The following is a 20,483-nucleotide window of genomic DNA, read 5'->3' as shown; positions in this document are numbered from 1 at the left end:
TGATGTGTGTTGCTTGAATTTCCAGCATCTGCCGAATTCCTGTTGTTTCCTGACATAGGTATTTGTTTTCTTCAGGTGATCGAAGGCCACGTGAAGAGTCAATGATAAATCATGTGTATCTATAAATTTGCTGATGATAAACCATTGTTGGCAGAGAGGTCATACAGGAGTGAGATATGTCAGCTAGTTGCGTGGTTTCGCAGCAACAGTCTTGCACAGCACCCAATTGTTTTACTGTCTGATTGTTGTTCTTCTTCTCCGCTGTGCCTTGTGGCACTTTGGATGGCAAACTTGCCATTTATCTGTTTTTTATGAGGCCAAGTTGCCAGCTCAATGCTCAGCCCAGCATGGATGGAAAGCGTGCAAGGAGCTTGCATGAATTATGAGGTCAAGTCCCTTTTGAAGGCTAGAGCTGCGGCTTTTAGGTCCGGGGGCACCAGTCGCTACACGGAATCCAGGCGTGAACTCTGGAAAGCCATTAAGGGCACCAAGAGGCAATATCAATAGACAATAGGTGCAGGAGTAGGCCATTCAGCCCTTCGAGCCAGCACAGCCATTCACTGTGATCATGGCTGAGCATCCACAATCAGTATCCAGTTCCTGCCTTATCCCCATAACCTTTGATTCCGCTATCTTTAAGAGCTCTATCCATCTCTTTCTTGAAAGCATCCAGAGACTTGGCCTCCACAGCCTTCTGGGGCAGAGCATTCCATATATCCACCACTCTCTGGGTGAAAAAGTTTTTCCTCAACTCCGTTCTAAATGGCCTATCCCTTATTCTTAAACTGTAGCCTCTGGTACTGGACTCATTCATCAGCGGGAACATGCTTCCTGCCTCCAGTGTGTCCAATCCCTTAATAATCTTATATGTTTCAATAAGATCCCCTCTCAGCCTTCTAAATTCCAGAGTATACAAGCCCAGTTGCTCCAATCTTTCAACATAAGACAGTCCTGCCATCCTGGGAATTAACCTCGTGAATCTACACTGCACTCCCTCAATAGCAAGAATGTCCTTCCTCAAATTTGGAGACCAAAACTGTACACAGTACTCCAGGTGTGGTCTCACCAGGGCCCTGTACAACTGCAGAAGGACCTCTTTTCTCTTATACTCAATTCCCCTTGTTATGAAGGCCAGCATGCCATTAGCTTTCTTCACTGTCTGCTAAGTTGGAAGCCCAGGCTATCCAGAGGGATGCCAGTAGACTACAGTGGGGTCTAAGTGAGATCACTGGGCGCAAAGAAAAGGCTGGGAATATCAACAACTGTGGCGCTTCTCCTCCTGACGAACTTAAGGTATTCTACGCAAGACTCGAACAGAAGAGGAACATCCCGCTCCCTCCAGATGAACCAGACCTGGTGGCATCGAGATTCATCGTCACCAAGGAGGACGTTAGAAGGGCCTTCCTGAAAATAGGCGACAGGCCCAGATGGCGTCCCGAGACGGGTTCTGCGGGCCTGTGCAAGCGAGCTAGCTGGAGCGTTTGCTGTCATCTTCAGCTGCTCCTTGCTTCAGTCTCAGATCCCCTTGTGTTTTAAGAAGGCAATGATAATCCCAGTGCCGAAGAAGAGCAAGGTGGCATGCCTGAATGACTATCGACCTGTGGCTCTGACATCAATTGCTATGAAGCGCTTCGAGCGATTGGTTATGGCACACATCAACCACAGCCTACCGGTCAACCTCGACACTTTGCAATTCGCCTACCGGAGCAACAGGTCAACGGCAGATGCCATCTCTCTGGCCCTACGATCCTCCTTAGAACATCTGGAGAATAAAGACGCATATGTAAAGTTCCTTTTCATTGACTACAGCTCTGCCTTTAATACCATCATTCCAAATAAACTGATTCCTAAGCTCTGGAACCTGGGCCTCAGCACTCAGATCTGCAGCTGGATCTTCAACTTCCTCACAGACAGGACCCAGGCTGTAAAAATAGGGGACAAGCTCTCCTCTACAAATACTCTGAGCACCGGTGCCCCACAAGGCTGTGTACTCAGCCTCCTGCTATACTCACTGTACACCCATGATTGTGTAGCCAAGTTTCCATCAAACTCAATATATAAGTTTGCTGATGACACAACAATTGTAGGCCGTATCTCGGGTAATGATGAGTTTGAGTACAGAGAGGAAATTAAGAACATGGTGGCATGGTGCGAAGACAATAACCTATCCCTCAATGTCAGCAAGACGAAGGAATTGGTTGTTGACTTCAGAAGGAGTAGCGGACCGCACGACCCAATTTACGTCGGTGGTGCGCAAGTGGAAACAGGTCAAAAGCTTTAAGTTCAGAGTGGAGTGGGTATACTTGTTTGGTGTTTTGGAGAAATTTGGATTTCACAGAATATTTGTAGCTTGGGTTAAGCTATTATACCACTCGCTTTTAGCATGTATACAGACAAATTATTTTTGATCTGACTATTTCCCATTAACATGTGGCACTCGCCAAGGCTGCCCATTGTCCCCTCTTCTTTTTGCAATTGCAGTTGAGCCTCTTTCTATTGCACTTAAGTCAACTACATTATTTCAAGGTGTTAGAAGAGGGGACATGGAACACCGTGTTTCCCTATATGCTGATGACCTCTTACTTTAAGTTAGCAACCCTGTAGGTAGTAGTCTTGCTATTGTGTCATTATTAGGTCAATTTGGAGCCTTCTCTGGCTATAAACTGAACTTTCAAAAAAACAAATGCTTTCCCATTAATAACTTGGCCCTACAGATCCGACAGGAATCTTTGCCTTTTCCTTTATCTGAAGATGGTTTTGTATACCTAGGAATACATATTACTCGCTCTTTTACATCTCTGTTTGAAACTATCTACAGGCCTCAGGTTAGCCAAATGAAGGCTGATTTCGAGAGGTGGCGCAGTTTACCCCTTACTATAGCTGGGAGAATTCAGTCAGTGAAAATGACTGTACTTCCTAGATTTCTTTATTTGTTTTGGTGTTTGCCAGTTTTCTTATCTAAGTTATTTTTTCAAATCAGTCGACCAAGCTATAACCTCCTTTATTTGGGAAAATAAGGTCCCAAGGGTTAATAAGCACACTCTCCAAAGAGGTCGTGACGTAGGTGGAGTGGGTCTTCCCAGCTTTATTCATTATTACTGGGCATCGAACATTCAAAACGTATTATTTTGGGTCCACCGGCCAGATATAATCTGGTGCCTGCTTGAGTCACAGTCTTGCCACTCCTCGTCTCTCCCAGCTTTGGTGTATTCTTCCTTACCATTGAAATCCCCTCAATTCACATCTAACCCGGTCATGCTCTCCACCCTCAAAATTTTTAATCAATTTCGCTGCCACTATAAGTTCATATCAGCTTCACTTTTGGGCCCCATTCATAAAAACCATTTATTTCCTCCCTCCACATTCGATTCAGCTTTCAGACAATGGGGTTTGAACGGTCTTACGTGCATTAAGGATTTGTATACTGATAACATTTTTGATAACCTGCGCGGTAAGTGTGGCCTTCCACATAATCATTTTTTAAAATACCTACAGATTCGCCACTTTGTCAAGGAAAAATTTCCCTCTTTTCCTGATCTACCACCTGCTATGTTACGGGAAAAACTCACTCTTAGCTTTAACAATAAAGGGCTGATCTCTGAACTATACTCTCAGCTGATGTCTTTGGGAGTTCAAGATCTAAACAAAACTAAGAGTAGGTGGGAGGACGACCTCGGTATGGATCTGGCGGAGGAATATTGGGCAAATGTATTGAATAGGGTTCATTTCTCATCATCATGTGCTAGACTGGGGCTCATACAATTTAAAGTTTTACACAGAGTACATTTAAGTAAAGCCAGAGTTGCAGACATATACCCTGGGACAGACGCTGGCTGTGACAGGTGTTCCTTCTCTCCGGCTGGTTTAGTGCATGCATTTTGGTCATGCCCTCGGCTTGATGACTATTGGGCACTGGTTTTTAAAATTATCAGTGAGGTTTTGGGGATGACACTGAGACCTTGCCCGCTTATAGCTGTATTTGGTGAGGCAGATGATGATTTGGGTTTAAATGCAAGCCAGTCGGATATCATTGCATTTACATCGCTATTGGCCCGTAGGAGAGTTTTGCTGGTTTGGAAATCTGCCACTCCCCCAACTGCTGCTGCTTGGTTAGAAGATGTAATGTTTTTCCTGAAATTAGAAAAGATTAAATTCACTTTGAGGGGGTCTGTGAAAAAGTTCTATTTGAAATGGGGACCTTTCTTATCATATTTTGGGAGTCTTAAGGAATTACCTACTAGTTGAGGGCATTTGATTGTACTTGGGAAGTTGCCTCCCATTTAACACGCTTATAATTTACCTCACAGGGTGGTTGATGAATTGTAAATATGAGTATATTTTGGATCATCTGACATATTGCAGATGTGTGTGAGCCGTCGTCTTGAAGTAGTGTGGGGTATGGTTGTGAAACGTCCGTACTTGTATTTGTGAATTGTTGTGTTGTAAATATATTAGCCGCCATGATATGCTGGGGGAGGGCGGGTGGGGGGAGGTTTGTTTGGGGGTACGATATAAAAGCAAAATGGAGGAAAATGTAATCCATTATGTATTCTGTATTGTGTCATTCCTTCAATAAAAATAAACAAAAAGCTTTAAGTTCCTCGGGGTCAATATCAGAAATGACCTGACTTGGTCCAACCAAGCAGAGCTCACTGCCAAGAAGGCCCACCAGCGCCTTTACTTCCTGAGAAAGCTAAAGAAATTTGGCCTGTCCCCTAAAACCCTCACTAATTTTTATAGATGCACAGTAGAAAGCATTCTTCTAGGGTGCATCACAACCTGGTATGGAAGTTGTCCTGTCCAAGACCTGAAGAAGCTGCAGAAGATCGTGAACATAGCCCAGCACATCACACAAACCAATCTTCCGTCCGTGGACTCACTTTACACCACAAGCTGTTGGAGCAGTGCTGCCAGGATAATCAAGGACACGACCCAGACTGCCACTCTGCCAGAGCGGTGCTGCGGGCAAATTGTTCGCCCAGTCTGTGTCCGCCGAGTGCGGGAGATGTTGGAGGAGGTGCAGGTGATGATTGTATGGTCTAGTACCAATTGTTTGGCAACAATAAAGTATAAGGGAGCTGCTGGCTTCGAACCTGCGACCACTTGCCTTGAATTCCAGTGCAGATGCTACTCCATCCACCAGTGGCTGGCAAAAGAATTGATCGTGGACTTTAGAAAGGGAAGACATACCAGTCCTCATAGAGCAATTTCAAGCTCCTGGGTGTTAAAATCTCTGAGGATCTAACCTGTACCCAACATATAGTAGCTGGATTGATATTTCATTAGGAGTTTTAGGACATTTGGTATGTCACATAAAACACTCAAAAGTTTCTTCAGCTGTACAGTGGAGAGCATTCTGACAGGGCTGCATCACCGCCTGGTATGGCATGAGGGGGTTAACTGCACAGGATTGGAGTAAACTCCAGAGAGTTGTAAATTTAGCTCCATCATGGGCACCAGCCTCCCTGGTACTGTATCCAAACTTCTTTCAGGAGCGGTACCTCAAAAAGATGGCATTAAGGACCGTATCGCCCATGAAATGCCCTCTACTCATTGCTACCATCAGGAAGGAGGTACAGAAGCCTGAAGGCACACACTCAGCGATTCCAGAATAGCTTCTTCCCCTCCGCCATCCGATTTTTGAATGGCCATTGAACCCATGAACACTACCTCACTACATTTTTATTTCTGTTTTTGCACTACTTATTTAATTTAACACACACATATTAGTAATCCACGGTTTTCTTTCTTTTCTATTACTATGTATTGCCTTAGACTGCTGCGCAAAGTTAATAATTTCACGACGTATGCCAGTGACGTTAAATCTGGTCCTGATCAGGGCGTCGCGAAAAGACTACAGATCCCGGCGTGCAATGGGAGGTAGACTCCACTGCGTTTGCGCAGTGGGCCTGCTTGGCCCATGGCGTTGGCTGTGCTCCGCAGGGGCCTGGTGGCTGCGCTGCTGACCAGAGGGAGGGCCTGGAGCTCAGGCCCCGGACCTGGACCCTTCCAGCCCCAACGCGTGGCCGTGGTAGCCAAAACCACCCGCTTCGAATTCGAGCAGCAGCGGGGCGGAGAGCGAGAGGCGGCGCTGCGGCAGCGGGTGAGGCCCGAGGCGGGGGCCAGGGGCTGGGCACGCAGAGAGACCGAGAGGGAGGGTGGTTTATGGGGATGGAAGTCAGACCGCGACCTTAACCCGATCCCGGGCTCTGTATAATGGATACAGTGGTGGAGGGGGCATTACTCATGGGCCATATCTTATTTTTTGTAGAATTTTCTGTTCAAGGGTATTGGTGTTTCCATACCAGGGTTCATTCTCCCTTTGCCTCTGCTGTCAGCTATATACTTTTTGAATTTGCCTCCTCTATCTACTTTGCAAAGGAGCCTCTAAGCCTTGCTTGCCCTGGCCTGGCAGCGATGTAGGTGAATCCTTGTTTCCTGTTGTATCAGTGCTTGGTGTTCGGGGTATCTCCTGGTGCGCTGTCAGCCCTGCCCTCACCTGGCTGTGTTGTGTGTTTGCAGCTTGCTACGAAGGGATCCAGTTACTGTGGATTGCTGGAGCGACACCACCGTCACACTCTGAGTGTTCAGCATGTGCTGGATAGTCTCCGGTAAGCAGACGATGCCTACCACATGTCTGCAAGGAACACACACAATATGGTGAGGAACTCAGCAGGTCAGGCAGCATTTTGGCTGGAAACATCGACTGTTTATTCATTTCCGTAGATGCTGCCTGACTGGCTGAGTTTCTCCAGCATTTTGTGTGTTGTTCTGGATTTCTAAAATCTACTGTGTTTACAAGTGACCCAAGGTTGTTACAAGTCATTGCTCCTTCAGTGTCGCTGACCCATGGAAAACAAGCCTCGACTCTCCGGCCTCTCCTCATAACTAGAACACTGCAAAGCAGCTAACACCCTGGTGAACCTGTTCTGCATCCTCACATCCATCTCGGAACTGCACATGGTATTCTAGCTGTAGCCCAGTGTCATTGTTGCTCTTGTATGCCCCTGCCAAGGAAAGACTGAATCGGCAGTGATCTGTTGAATAGTGGAACTGACTTGATGGGCAGAGTGGTTTCACACTCCTGTACATTCTATAGTTTACAAGTGTTCACCTCCCCTGTCCTCTGCTGTTATCACAATCTATTTTAAGCTGATTCAAATCTCATGTTATCAGTTCGCTCTGAACAAAGTCCTTGTAAATTTACATAGTTTATGCTCCCCATAAAATGAACGTAGGGTTGTGGCTTCGAGATTATTCCACAACTCAAACTGAACTAGTTCTGTCCTTCACCCTGTGACATTGCTTCTGCCCGTCCTGAGACCTCAGTCGGTACGCTTCCCTGTCCCCGTACACTCGCTCTGTTTTTTAACATTGTTAGCTGGGAGTGTGCACTTCTCGTTGTGCACTGTGAATCTTGTGACTGAATGGTACGAGTGTCAGGTAATTTTCCACCCCCCCACATGCTCTACTCAACACGCTGTCCTGTTCACATTTCCCACTCCTCCATCTTCTCCCATCGCCTAAAATCAGCACAGGATTCAGCTCCTTCATTATCCATACACTTCCCGATACTGTGTTCCGTCAGCTACTTCCTTGCCCATTCTCCTGATCTGTCCAAGTCCTTCTGCAGCCTCCTCTGGCCTCCTCAACACTACCTGCCCCTCTATCTTCTTCATATCATCTGCAAATTTGGCCACAAAGTTGGAAGTAGCACTCTTTGCTTCCTGCTTCTGTCTGTACTACTACCTTTTCAGTAATAGCACAGAAGCTGTGCTTGAGCCTGGCAGTACATGCTTTCAGACTTTTGTATCTTCATCCCAGAGGGGGCTGGTAGGCATGGAGTACAGGAAATTCAAAGATTAGCTTTATTTGTCACATGTACATTGAAGCATACGGTGCCTTAATGACCGATGTAGTTAGAATTGTGCTGGAGGCAGCCTGTAATTGACAAACTGAATCCGGCATTGTCTGGGTGATATCGGGGCAGCAGGATGTAGTGGAGGGAAGCCTGTAACCAGTGGTGGACATGTCTTGGATGAGAATACCACTGGTGTGAGAAGAAAGTCAGAACAAGATTACCAAGGAGGGCTGTCCCGGGATCTAGATGGGCAGGTTTCAGTGGAATGTGTAGATGGAATTTAATGCGTACAAGTGGGCTAATGTATTGAGGGCCGTCTACATACAGAACGGGGGGCTGAGGAGTGTTGATGTGTAGCAGAAAGTTGGGTTGCAGGTTTATAGCCCGGAGTCTAGTGTGCATGAAGGCACTGGTTTTAACCTGCCTTTGTCCGTTCTGTCAGTAGAAATGGTTCCACATGTGAAGTCCAGGAGGCTGTCAGAGGCTGTTTCAGATGTGTGCCATTGGGAGCAGTTAATAAATAGAAGGAGCTTATCCCCATTACCAACCCAGCTACAACAACCTTAAGGAACCTTCCCAGGCAGGGTATTGAGTGTAGAGCTGGGAAGCTGTGTTGCCATTGTACAAAACACTGGCCAGACCGGGTGTGGTGTGTGATGTGCGGCTCTGGTCACTACACACTGTTGAAAGGGTGCAGGAGAGATTTACCAGCATGTTGCTCAGTCTGGAGGGACTGTAAGTATAAGCAGAGATCAGATAGACTGCGTCTGTTCTCACTGGAGACTGAAGGGTGACTTTTAAGGGTGCTTATAAAATCATGAGGGGGATAGATAAGGTGAGTGGTCACAGTCTCTTCCCCAGGGTAGGGGAATCTAAAACTAAAGGGCAGAAGTTTAAGGGGAAAGATCCAGAAGGGATGTGAGGGTCAAGGTTTTCTGTGCAGGATGTTGGGAGTGTGTGAAATGAGCTCCCCAGTGGTAGAGGTGGGAAGTTAAAGGGTTTGGTTAGCTTCAGGGATAGGAAGCGTTCACAGTCTCAGTTGTGCTGAAGGGTCTCTCTCTGTGTTGTATTCTTCAGACTCTGCTGACAGTCTCGGAGTGACCCTCTCTCCATCTCTCCTCAGGAAGGAAGGCATCGAGGTTCGCCTGGTGAAGCGCAGAGACTACACTGAAGAGACAGTGCGATGGGCCGACGCCATTGTCTCTGCTGGAGGTAACAGGACCGCGTGGGGCATACCCTGCTGTATGTGGGGTTCACCAGGCCTGGACAGCACCCGTGTTCTGGGAATGGAGAGAAATGCACATTGTCCTCTCACTCACACTGTGGACAGGCCACGTTTCTTCAGCCTGTCGGACACATCCACCAACATCCTCCCCATCAGCCCAACATTTCCAAAGTGAAGCTCCCTCCACACCGTCCCATCACACACACCCGTGGTCAGGTGTAGAGTGAAACTCCCTCTGCACCACCCCTAAACACAGATTGAAGCTTCCTGTACATTATCACATCACACACTCTCAAGGGGCAGACACAGTGAAGATCCCTCTACATCATCACATCACATACTCTCAAGGAGCAGATACAGAATGAAGCTCCCTCTACATCATCACATCACACACTGTCAAGGGGCAGACACAGTGAAGATCCCTCTACATCATCACATCATAAGCTGCATCTGCACCATCCCAAAGTCCTCACAAATGAAACTCCCCCCCAACACCGTCCAGTCACACAAGCCCAGGGTCAGACAGAATGAAGCTCCCGTCACAATGTTCCATGACACACCCCTGGGGTCAGGGGTTAGACTTAGAGAAGCTCTCCTCAACATTCACCGAGGGCATGGATTATATGTACAATCAGAATATTTTCCGTGGATGGAAATGTCAGCTTCTAGAGGGTGTGCATTTAAGGTGAAAGAAGAATTTTAAGAGATATTGAACATTCCAGCACAGAGCAACTCACAAAGTGCTGACCTTTTCAAGGTTCAAAGTCAATTTATTATCGATGTACATACAGTACTGTGCAGAAGTCCTAAGCACCCTAGATTTGTTTTATAGTGGTTTCAGGTGGTACGGCCTCCACAGAACCCTGATCTGAAAAACATTGAGGCTCTCTGGGATTACCTGGAGAGACAGGAGCAAGCGACACAGTCAAAGTCTGCAGAAGAATTCTGGTGAGCTGCTTGGAACAAGCTACCACAGAGAATTGATGTAGGTTTAAAGGCAAAAGCTGGTCACAACAAATATTGATTTGATTTCATTTAGTTTTTTTACTGTTTGTTGCTCTTTAGAGTAATTTTTTTTGATATTTACAAATTCTTCATTATTTTTGAAAGCATCTTCACTTTACAGAATTTTTTTCCTGTGCCTAAGACTTTTGTATAGTACTGTATATATCACAGTGTACAACCCTGAGATTAATTTTCTTGCCAGCAATCACAGTAAATATAAGAAACGAAATAGAATCAATGAAAGACCACACCCAACACGACGGACAGTGTGCAAAACAAACACTGCAAAAACAGAAAAGAAGAAAAATAAATAAGCAATAAATACTGAGAACATGAATGAAGAGTCCTTGAAAGTGAGTCCGTAGGTTGTGGGACTAGTTCAGTGATGGGGTGGGTGAAATTGTGTAAAGTTGCCTCTCTGGACGATCAGTGCTGCTTTCCTGCGACAATGCTTTGTTTAGATATGCTCAGTGGTGGGGAGGGCTTTACCCATCATGGACTGAGCTGTATCTACTACTTTTTTGTAGGATTTTTCATGCAAGGGCAATGCTGACATTGAGTGAGAGGTAACACACATCAAAGTTGCTGGTGAACGCAGCAGGCCAGGCAGCATCTGTAGGAAGAGGTGCAGTTGACGTTTCAGGCCGAGACCCTTCGTCAGGACTAACTGAAGGAAGAGTGAGTAAGGGATTTGAAAGTTGGAGGGGGAGGGGGAGATCCAAAATGATAGGAGAAGACAGGAGGGGGAGGGATGGAGCCAAGAGCTGGACAGGTGTCTTCTCTTCCTTCAGTTAGTCCTGACGAAGGGTCTCGGCCTGAAACGTCGACTGCACCTCTTCCTAGAGATGCTGCCTGGCCTGCTGCGTTCACCAGCAACTTTGATGTGTGTTGCTTGAATTTCCAGCATCTGCAGAATTCCTGTTGATTGAGTGAGAGGTGTTTGTTGTGGCATATACAGATTTTCAATCTCCCCCCCCTACATACTGATTCATCACCACCTTTGATTCAGCCTACGGCAGTGATGTTGTCAACAAACTTAAATATGACATTGGAGTTGTGCTTAGCCATACGTTCAAAAGTTTAAAGCAAGTAGGGCGGGGGGAAGCACACAGCTTTGAGGTGCACCTGTGCTGATGGACGTTGTGGAGGAGATGTCGTTGCTAATCCAAACTGGGGTCTGCAAGGGAGGAAATCGAGGATCCAATTGCATAAGGAGGTATTGAGGCCATGGCCTTGAAGGTTATTGATTACTTTTGAGGGGTTGATAGTATTGAATGCGGAGCTGTAGTCGATACAGAGCATCCTGATGGATGTACTTCACTGTCCAGATGAGCTAGGGTCGAGTGAAGAGTTGAGCTGGCCTCTGCTGTGGATCTGTTGTTCTGGTGGGCAAATCAGAGTGCATCCAAGTCGCTCCTCAGGCAAGAGTTGATATATTTCATTGCCAACTTCTCAATGCATTTTAAGTGCTACTGAATGATAGTTATTGAAGCAGGTTACCACTGTCTTCTGAGGCACCGCTATGATTGAAACCTGCTTGAGAGGTTGGGTACCCCAGAAAGCCAACATGAGAGGTTAAAGATATTGGTGAACACTCCAACCAGTTGATCAGCTCAAGTCTTTAGTACTTGGCTAGGTACCCTATCTGGGCCAGATGCTTTCTGTGGGCTCACTACAGACTATTCGCATGTATGGGGTGTCTAGGGAGGGGTAGCACCTCTGGTGGGGGGGCCTACCGTGCCCTTTGTCAGGGCAGTTCGTCCCCCTTTGGTCCCCACCTGGCGCTTAGCTCTCACCAGTGGCTCCAAGTAGCTGTAACACGCAGTGGCCGCACCCCGGTAAACCGTCTCGGCAGACGGGCCAAACCAGGTGAGGGTAGCCGATGGGTCTTCGACCCTCGGTGAGGTAGAGGATCTGTCTATCCCAGTGTGTGAAGTCTGGCCCAGGCAGATTGAGCAGAGGAGACCGATTAATGGTCCAATGGTCAAGAAGGCAGGCCAGCAGGCGTTGTGGAGCGCTAAGAGCACGGCAAGACACTTAGACGTCCTGGTCATCCACTGCAGCAGGAGAGGTCTCCAGGCGTAACAGTTGTCCGTGCCATTGGATCAAGGTCTCTTCTGCCGAGAGAGTGGGATTGCCCCTGTGCAACGGCTGTTCCACTGAAAACTCCATCACACACAGGTTTCTGTTGTGCGATTCATCTCAGTCCAAACCCAACTCGTCAAGCCCTGCGGCGGTGGCGGAGTGGCGAAGCAACAGGTGGAGACGACCACTGGCAGTTGTAGTCACAAACCTGCACATAGGCAGCCTTTGGACCAGTGGTCATTCGTCTCTGTACCCGGGGCAGCAGAGATGTCCGGCAGCATCCAGGGCAACTGGGCAGCCTGTTTTAGGACAGCACTGCCCACCCTCGCATGAAGGAGGGGGTTAGAAAAGGTACCTTAAACATTGCCTGCCCCACAACGACATCTGGCTAGTTAACCGCGGCTGGTGGATCACCTCCTTAGCGGTCGACATGCATCAAGAAAACAAATCAAAGAAAACTCATCTCTGGAGGCTGGAAAGTCCGCACCTTGCTGGACAGAGATGAGGTGGCAAGGCCTGAAAGACGAACAGCACTCATAGCGGCCGAACTTCACCGTTATCGCTGCATTCAGTGAGACCAGGCTCGCAGACGAGGGGTCATTACAGGAAGCAGTGAGTGGATATTGGCACCCTGAGCCAATAGACTGGTCCTGGACTTATTTTCCATCTGGCATAGTTTGTATTTTGGTGTTTGATTGTTGGGGTTTTTTGTATTGCTATATTTACGCTCTATTCTTGGTTGGTGCGGCTGTAACAAAACCAAATTTCCCTCGGGATTAATAAAGTATATCTGTCTGTCTGCGTTCTTTTGGAAAGGGAAACCACAGACTGACGACAGGATCCACAGAGTAGGTTTTGCAATCAAAACTGCTCTGCTGAAGAACGTCCCTACTCTACCCACTGGAATAAATGAACGTATCATGAAGTTCCGCTTTCCCCTCAGCAAGTCCCGGTATATCACCATTGTCAGTGTCTATGCACCGACCCTCATGAATCCAGACAAAGACAAGGAAAGTTTCTACGACGACCTGGACCAGACTATTCAGATCATCACTGCCAGTGACAACACTTGTCATTTTTTTTTTTACAAAATTCTTTATTACAAATGTCGGTGCTATACAATATTTACAAAACCAGTGACTAACACATTTACTACACTACAAACAGACAATACATGTTAAACCAATATATTGCCATCCTCATCAATGATGGCACTTACACCCCGCGGAGCCCAACGGTCCCGGAACACCTCTACGGTCGCCGTGGACTGTGCGTATTCCTTTTCAATGTTCACCCGGGCACGAACATACCCCCTAAACATAGCCAGGCAGTCCGCCCGGGGAGAACCTCCTGCCACCCTTTTCCAGGAGCCACGGATGGCAATTTTCGCCAGCCCCAGGAGCAAGTTGACAAGGACATCCTCATCCCTCTGTGCCCCCCTCCTTACTGGATGACCATATATGAATAGGGTGGGACTGAAATGCAACCAGAAGGCGAGAAGCAGCCCACGCAAATACGCCAAAAGGGGCTGCAGCCTCACACACTCCACGTACATATGGTACACGGTCTCCTCCAGCCCGCAGAAGTGACACGCGGCTGGGAGATCCGTGTACAGACTAAAGAACTTATTGCAGGGCACCGCTTTGTGCAGCACCCTCCAGCCGAGATCCCCAAGGTGCATGGGGAGGACTCCCTTGTAAAGGGACTTCCATTGGGGACTCCCCTCACCTCCAGGTGGGAAGACCGACCGCCATGGCGTGTCGGGACGGTGGACAGATGCTAGGAAGTGGAGGGTGTGGATCAGCAGCCCATAAAGGTACCTCCTGCCTGCATCCCTGAATGGGATTGTGGGTGTCGATGAGAGACGGCTCAAGTTGTGTGGGTTCGTCTCTCAGGTAAGGCTGCGGGGCCTGGGCCCGACGAGCAGCTCAGCTTGAGTCGATCCACACACCTGAGCCGCATCGACATCTGTTGAGGCAGGGCAAGGGTCGGCCAGGACCCCGCCCTCTGCCAGAGGAGGGGATTCCCGGCCTGAGGCAACCATGTTCCAGACTCTCAGTAGGTGCCGAGCACAACCTGTGCATCACTAACACGATGTTCAGACTTGTAAACAAGTGCGAAACAACCTGGATGCATCCCAGGTCCAAACACTGGCACCTACTTGACGATGTCATAGTACGCCAGCGTGACCTTCAAGACGTCACCATCAGCCGGGCCATGCGAGGTGCTGAGTGATGGACAGATCACAGGCTGGTTCGGTCGGTCCTCCACCTGCACGTAGCCCATTTGCATCGTAAGCAACGGAAGACTGTCAGAGTGTCATTCAACATCGGCAGACTGCAAGACCAACAATGTGCTTAATGAAAAACTCTCCGGCAATTCACTGCTTGTTCTGAAAAGTGGACACAGTTCAAAGGTGTCATCACGCAGACTGAAACAATTGTACTCGGACTGAAAACCCGAGTGCATCAAGACTGGTTTGATGAAAACCACGAGACCATTTCAGCAGCCCTTCAGGCCAAGAATGCCTGAAAACTGGCCTATGCAGACTGGCAGAATGACCCGTCATCTGTCTCAAAGAAAGACAAGTTTAAACACCTGCAGTCCAAAGTACAGGCGGAACTGCGAGAAATGCAGGACGAGTGGTGGCAGAGAAAGGCTGAGCAGGTGGAACGCTATGCAGACATGCACGCCACCAGAGAGTTCTTCAGCGCCATAAAGACAGTTTATGCTCCTTCTAAATCAGGATGCTCCCCCTTGCTGTCATCTGACAGGTCAAGCCTCATCAAAGACCAGGAAGGACTGAAAAGCCACTGAACTGAACACTTTTCCACCCTACTCAATAGGCCGTCCACAGTTGATCCTGATGTCTTACAGCAGATCCCTCAGCAACCAGTCCTGGACGACCTAGACCTGCCACCCTCTACTGATGAGATCAAGAAAGCGATCTCGCAGATGAACTCAAATAAACCAACAGGGCAGGATGGCATTCCTGCCGAGATCTACAAAGCTTTAGGTCCAAATGCCTTACAGCTGTTCCAAGACATCCTGGATCACAGAGGGGATGCCTGACGACTTCTGCGATGCCCTCATTGTGGCTCCCTACAAAAACGAGGGAAGCAAATCAGACTGCGGAAACTACAGGGGTATCTCACTGCTGTCCATCGCAGGCAAGGTTTCAGCCCGCATTCTCCTGAACAGACTTGTCACTGTCTCGGAAAGGAACCTCCCGGAGGCGCAGTCTGGCTTTCAACCAGAACGGAGTACAGTAGACATGATATTTGCCATGAGGCAAGTCCGGGAGAAGTGCATCGAGCAGAACAAGCCTCGTCATTGACTGACAAAGGCATTTGACACAGTAAACAGGGAGGTTCTCTGGTTCATCCTGAGACGTTACGAATGATACAGTACTTGGAGATATGATGTGGTGGCCATTACAGAGACTTGGATAGCTCAGGGACAGGAATGGCTACTTAAAGTGCTGGGTTTTAGATGTTTCAGAAAGGGAGGCAAAAGAAATGGGGGTGTGGCACTGTTGATCAGAGATAGTGTCACAGCTGCAGAAAAGGTGGACACCATGAAGTAAAGGGAGTTATGAGGCTATTAGGAAATTGGAAGCTTAAATTGGGAACAGATGTTCTCAGGGAAAAGTATGGAAGAAATGTGGCAGATGTTCAGGGGATATTTGTGTGGAGTTCTGCATAGGTACTTTCCAATGAGACAGGGAGGTTATGGTAGGGTACAGGAACCGTGGTGTACACGTGGTGTAGTCAAGAAGAAAAGAAAAGCTTACAAAGGGTTCAGAGAGCTCGGTAATGTTAGAGATCTAGAAGATTATATGGCTAATAAGGAGCTTAAGAAGGAAATTAGGAGGGCTAGAAGGGGTCATGAGAAGGCCTCGGCGGGCAGGATTAAGGAAAACTCCAAGGCATTCTACAAGTATGTGAAGAGCAAGATGATAAGACGTGAACGAATAGGACCTATCAAGTGTGACAGTGGGAAAGTATGTATGGAACCGGAGGAAATAGCAAAGGTACTTAATGAATACTTCAGTATTCAACATTATACTTTATTGTCACCAAACAATTGATACTAGAACGTACAATCATCACAGCGATATTTGATTCTGCGCTTCCCACTCCCTGGATTACAAATATTAAATATTAAAAATAGTAAAAATTAGTAAATATTAAAATTTTAAATTATAAATCATAAATAGAAAATAGAAAAATGGAAAGTAAGGTAGTGCAAAAAAAACCAAGAGGCAGGTCCGGATATTTGGAGGGTACGGCCCAGATCCGGGTCAGGATCCGTTCAACAGTCTTATCACAGTTGGAAAGAAGCTGTTCCCAAATCTGGCTGTACGAGTCTTCAAGCTCCTGAGCCTTCTCCCGGAGGGAAGAGGGACGAAAAGTGTGTTGACTGGGTGGGTCGTGTCCTTGATTATCCCGGCAGCACTGCTCCGACAGCGTGCGGTGTAAAGTGAGTCCACGGACGGAAGATTGGTTTGAGTGATGTGCTGCGCCGTGTTCACGATCTTCTGCAGCTTCTTCCGGACTTGGACAGGACGACTTCCATACCAGGTTGTGATGCACCCTAGAAGAATGCTTTCTACTTTGCATCTATAAAAATTAGGGTTTTAGGGGACAGGCCAAATTTCTTTAGTTTTCTCAGGAAGTAAAGGCACTGGTGGGCCTTCTTGGCAGTGGACTCTGCTTGGTTGGACCAAGTCAGTTTTCGATGGAAACTTGGCTGCACAATCATGGGTGTACAGTGAGTACAGCAGGGGGCTGAGTACACAGCCTTGTGGGGCACCGGTGCTCAGAATGATTGTAGAGGAGAGCTTGTCCCCTATTTTTACAGCTTGGGTCCTGTCTGTGAGGAAGTTGATGATCCAACTGCAGATCTGAGTGCTAAGGTCCAGGTTCCGGAGCTTAGGAATCAGTTTATTTGGAATGATGGTATTAAAGGCAGAGCTGTAGTCGATGAAAAGGAGCCTTACGTCTGCGTCTTTATTCTCCAGGTGTTCTAAGGAGGAATGTAGGGCCAGAGAGATGGCATCTGCCGTTGACCTGATGCTCCGGTAGGCGAATTGCAAAGCGTCGAGGTTGACCGGTAGGCTGTCAAGTCAAGTCAAGTATATAGCACATTTAAAAACAACCACGTTGACCAAAGTGCTGTACAAAGTAAAGCAAGTAGCCAAAATCACAAATACACGAAACACAGACAAACCAACGAGACAAACAGCGTATAGACACAGAATACACAACACAGGGGCCTAGGCACAAGCCACTGGGTGAGAAATTTAGCCAGCCTGCCTCCCGCTTAATCAATTTAAACCGACCATATTATCGGGAGGCAGCTGATATGGTCAAGTCCATCAGGTAGCGGAGGCTGCCTCTCCTGACCGGGATCCCCAGTCCCAATTCTTTCCTTAGGAACAATACAGAATATCCAATGTCACCCGCAGCCTTTAATTCTCAAAAACTGCTAGCCTATTTTCCATTAATGCTCGCAAAAAAAAACAACTCTCACATACCCTGGAGGCCTTTCCTCCTTTATCCTGAACTTGTCTCATTAAATTTCAACCGGCCATATTTCTGCTGCCAAGGTGAGAATTTTACCAGGCTGCCAGTCTCATATTACAAACGTTTGTATTTACAAATTTCAACCAGCCATCTCGTGAAACATGCACAACCCCTTTTCCGAATCATCAAATTTCAACCGGCCATATCCTGTCACCACCAGCAATGTAAAAGAGACAACTGCTTACCTTAAATTCTGTATCCAAACGGGTCGTCCGATCCCGTCAAGGTACCAGTCCCAATGGGCGAGGGGCAAAAATGCTCGGTCGGACACAAGGAGTAGCCAGAGGTAAACTACCTCGGGGCGCCTGCTACTCATTGTGTTTGATTCAAGCTCCCTGTCACATACTCAGCCCAGAGAGGCGTTCCCTATGTTGGGATCCGACTCACGGCACCAAATGTAAATGTAACTTTGCTAGATTAAATAACGACAGCACCAAAAGATAGTTATTTATCTTTTCACCTGTTTATTTTGTCGAACTCAGCCGGCGAGTGAACTTGGATCCGTCATCAGGGAGAGACCCTTTCTCATCTCCCCGGTGGTTCTACAAGTTCACTGCCTGATGTCAGAATTGTCAGAAGTTATAAGGCTACTGATACAAAAGAACAATCAGTTTGATAACCATTCCGGCCAAGTCAATGGACTGTTGATACAGAGAACAATCAGTTTGATAACCATTCCAGTCAAGACAATGGACTATTGATACAGAGAACAATCAGTTTGTTAACTATTCCAACCAAGTCAATGGACTATTGATACAAAAGTACAATCAATCTGTTAGACACTCCAGCCACCTTAATTAAAGAAAAGAATGTCCTACCTGGTTTGCTGGAGCCACAACTTAATTACAAAGATAAGAACATCCATCAAATTTATGCTTGAATTAAGAAAGGAATGTTCTGTCTAATTTCCATCAGGTACTGCTTTTTGTCAAAAACAAAAGGTGTGAAAAGCCCAGAGACATCTTATGTGGATCTGGGCGAACTTTAACCCTTATCTTGCTCCAAAGAAGGAAGCTGTGAGACATTATTCAAACACACTGCAGTCACAGACATAGTACTGAATCCATTGTTTACAGGAATCTGAGAATCCCGCATTCCCTTAAACTTTATCAGAGCCATCCAATTTAACAGAAGAAGATTTTTTAAGTTTTTCGTAGACTGAATGCTCAGACTAACTTTGCGCAGGAGACTCATGAGGAAGGAGGATAATCAGCTTTTTTTTTAAGGTTTTGGAAGGAAGAACAGTTCCACATTAACTCATCGACTAAGGTGAAAGGTGTTTCTATTTTTATAGACTCCTCAACTTCATTTGTTCACTATGATACAATTTCAGACCCATATGGTAGATTTATATTAATTACTAGTTTCCTTTATAACCAAAAGGTAGTTTTGGTTAATATTTATGCACCAAATACTGACTATCCTGAATTCATTAAGCATTTATTTGTATCTCTTCCCAATTTAAATGAATATATGTTAATAATGGGCAGAGATTTTAATGCTGTCTGAATCCTACGATGGATAGGTCTGCGCCCATCAGGTACTTCCAAACAAATCTGCTATTTTTATTAACTCCTTTTTAGTTAACTCTGGAATTTTAGAAGTTTGGAGGTTTTTACATCCTAATGAAAAAGAGTTCTCTTTCTTTTCTCATGTATATCATAATTACTCTAGAATCGATTACTTCTTTATTGATTCTCGATTAGTTTCGCTTGTCACTGTCTGTGAATAAGAGGAGGGCAGTTGTGATAGGGAACTCGATAGTAAGGGGGTCAGATAGGCGATTCTGTGGACACAGTCCAGAGACCCGGATGGTAGTTTGCCTCCCTGGTGCCAGGGTCCGGGATATTTCTGATCGTGTCCAAGATATCCTGAAGTGGGAGGGTGAGGAGCCAGAGGTCGTGGTACATATAGGTACCAATGACATAGGTAGGAAAAGGGATGAGGTCCTGAAAGGAGAATATAGGGAGCTAGGAAGGGAGTTGAGAAAAAGGACCGCAAAGGTAGTAATCATGGGATTACTGCCTGTGCCACGCGACAGTGAGAGTAGGAATGCGATGAGGTGGAGGATAAATGCGTGGCTGAGGGATTGGAGCAGGGGGCAGGGATTCAAGTTTTTGGATCATTGGGACCTCTTTTGGCGCAGGCGTGACCTGTACAAAAAGGACGGGTTGCACTTGAATCCTAGGGGGACCAATATCCTGGCAGGGAGATTAGCGGGGGCTACTGAGGTGACTTTAAACCAGAATGGTTGGGGGGTGGGAATCAAATTAAAGAGGCTAGGCGTGAGGAGGTTAGTTCACAACAGGGGGATGGGAACCAGTGCAGAGAGGCAGAGGGGTGTAAAGTGAGGGTAGAAACAAAAAGTACTATCGAGAAAAGTAAAAATGGCAGGCTGACAAATCCAGGGCAAGCATTAAAAAGGGCCACTTTTCAGCATAATTGTATAAGGGCTAGAGAGTTGTAAAAGAGCGCCTGAAGGCTTTGTGTGTCAATGCAAGGAGCATTCGTAACAAGGTGGATGAATTGAAAGTGCAGATTGTTATTAATGATTATGATATAGTTGGGATCACAGAGACATGGCTCCAGGGTGACCAGGGATGGGAGCTCAACGTTCAGGGATATTCAATATTCAGGAGGGATAGACATGAAGGAAGGGGAGGTGGGGTGGCGTTGCTGGTCAAAGAAGAGATTAACACAATAGAAAGGAAGGACATAA

General features: G+C 46.8%; 1 protein-coding gene across 4 annotated transcripts in view; it reads left to right on the top strand.

Annotated features, from left to right (window-relative positions):
- Positions 1-5,879: 5,879 nt before the first annotated feature.
- The window catches only part of nadk2 (NAD kinase 2, mitochondrial), a 47,645-nt gene continuing 33,041 nt past the window's right edge, over positions 5,880-20,483 (top strand). For 2 of the 4 annotated variants that reach the window (XM_072257468.1, XM_072257467.1), the window contains exons 1-3: positions 5,880-6,103; positions 6,523-6,611; positions 8,985-9,073. In XM_072257468.1, the coding sequence (XP_072113569.1) occupies positions 5,921-6,103; positions 6,523-6,611; positions 8,985-9,073 (361 nt within the window). In that variant the 5' untranslated portion in view covers positions 5,880-5,920. Of the gene's footprint in view, positions 6,104-6,522; positions 6,612-8,938; positions 9,074-20,483 lie in introns of all 4 variants that reach the window. The other 2 variants (XM_072257469.1, XM_072257471.1) reach the window with 2 other exon arrangements.

This window comes from Mobula birostris, chromosome 5, assembly GCF_030028105.1.
Source record: "Mobula birostris isolate sMobBir1 chromosome 5, sMobBir1.hap1, whole genome shotgun sequence".
Classification (NCBI taxonomy): Eukaryota; Metazoa; Chordata; class Chondrichthyes; order Myliobatiformes; family Myliobatidae; genus Mobula; species Mobula birostris.
Note: the sequence above shows the minus strand (reverse complement) of the source record. Positions and strands in the feature narration are given on the sequence as shown.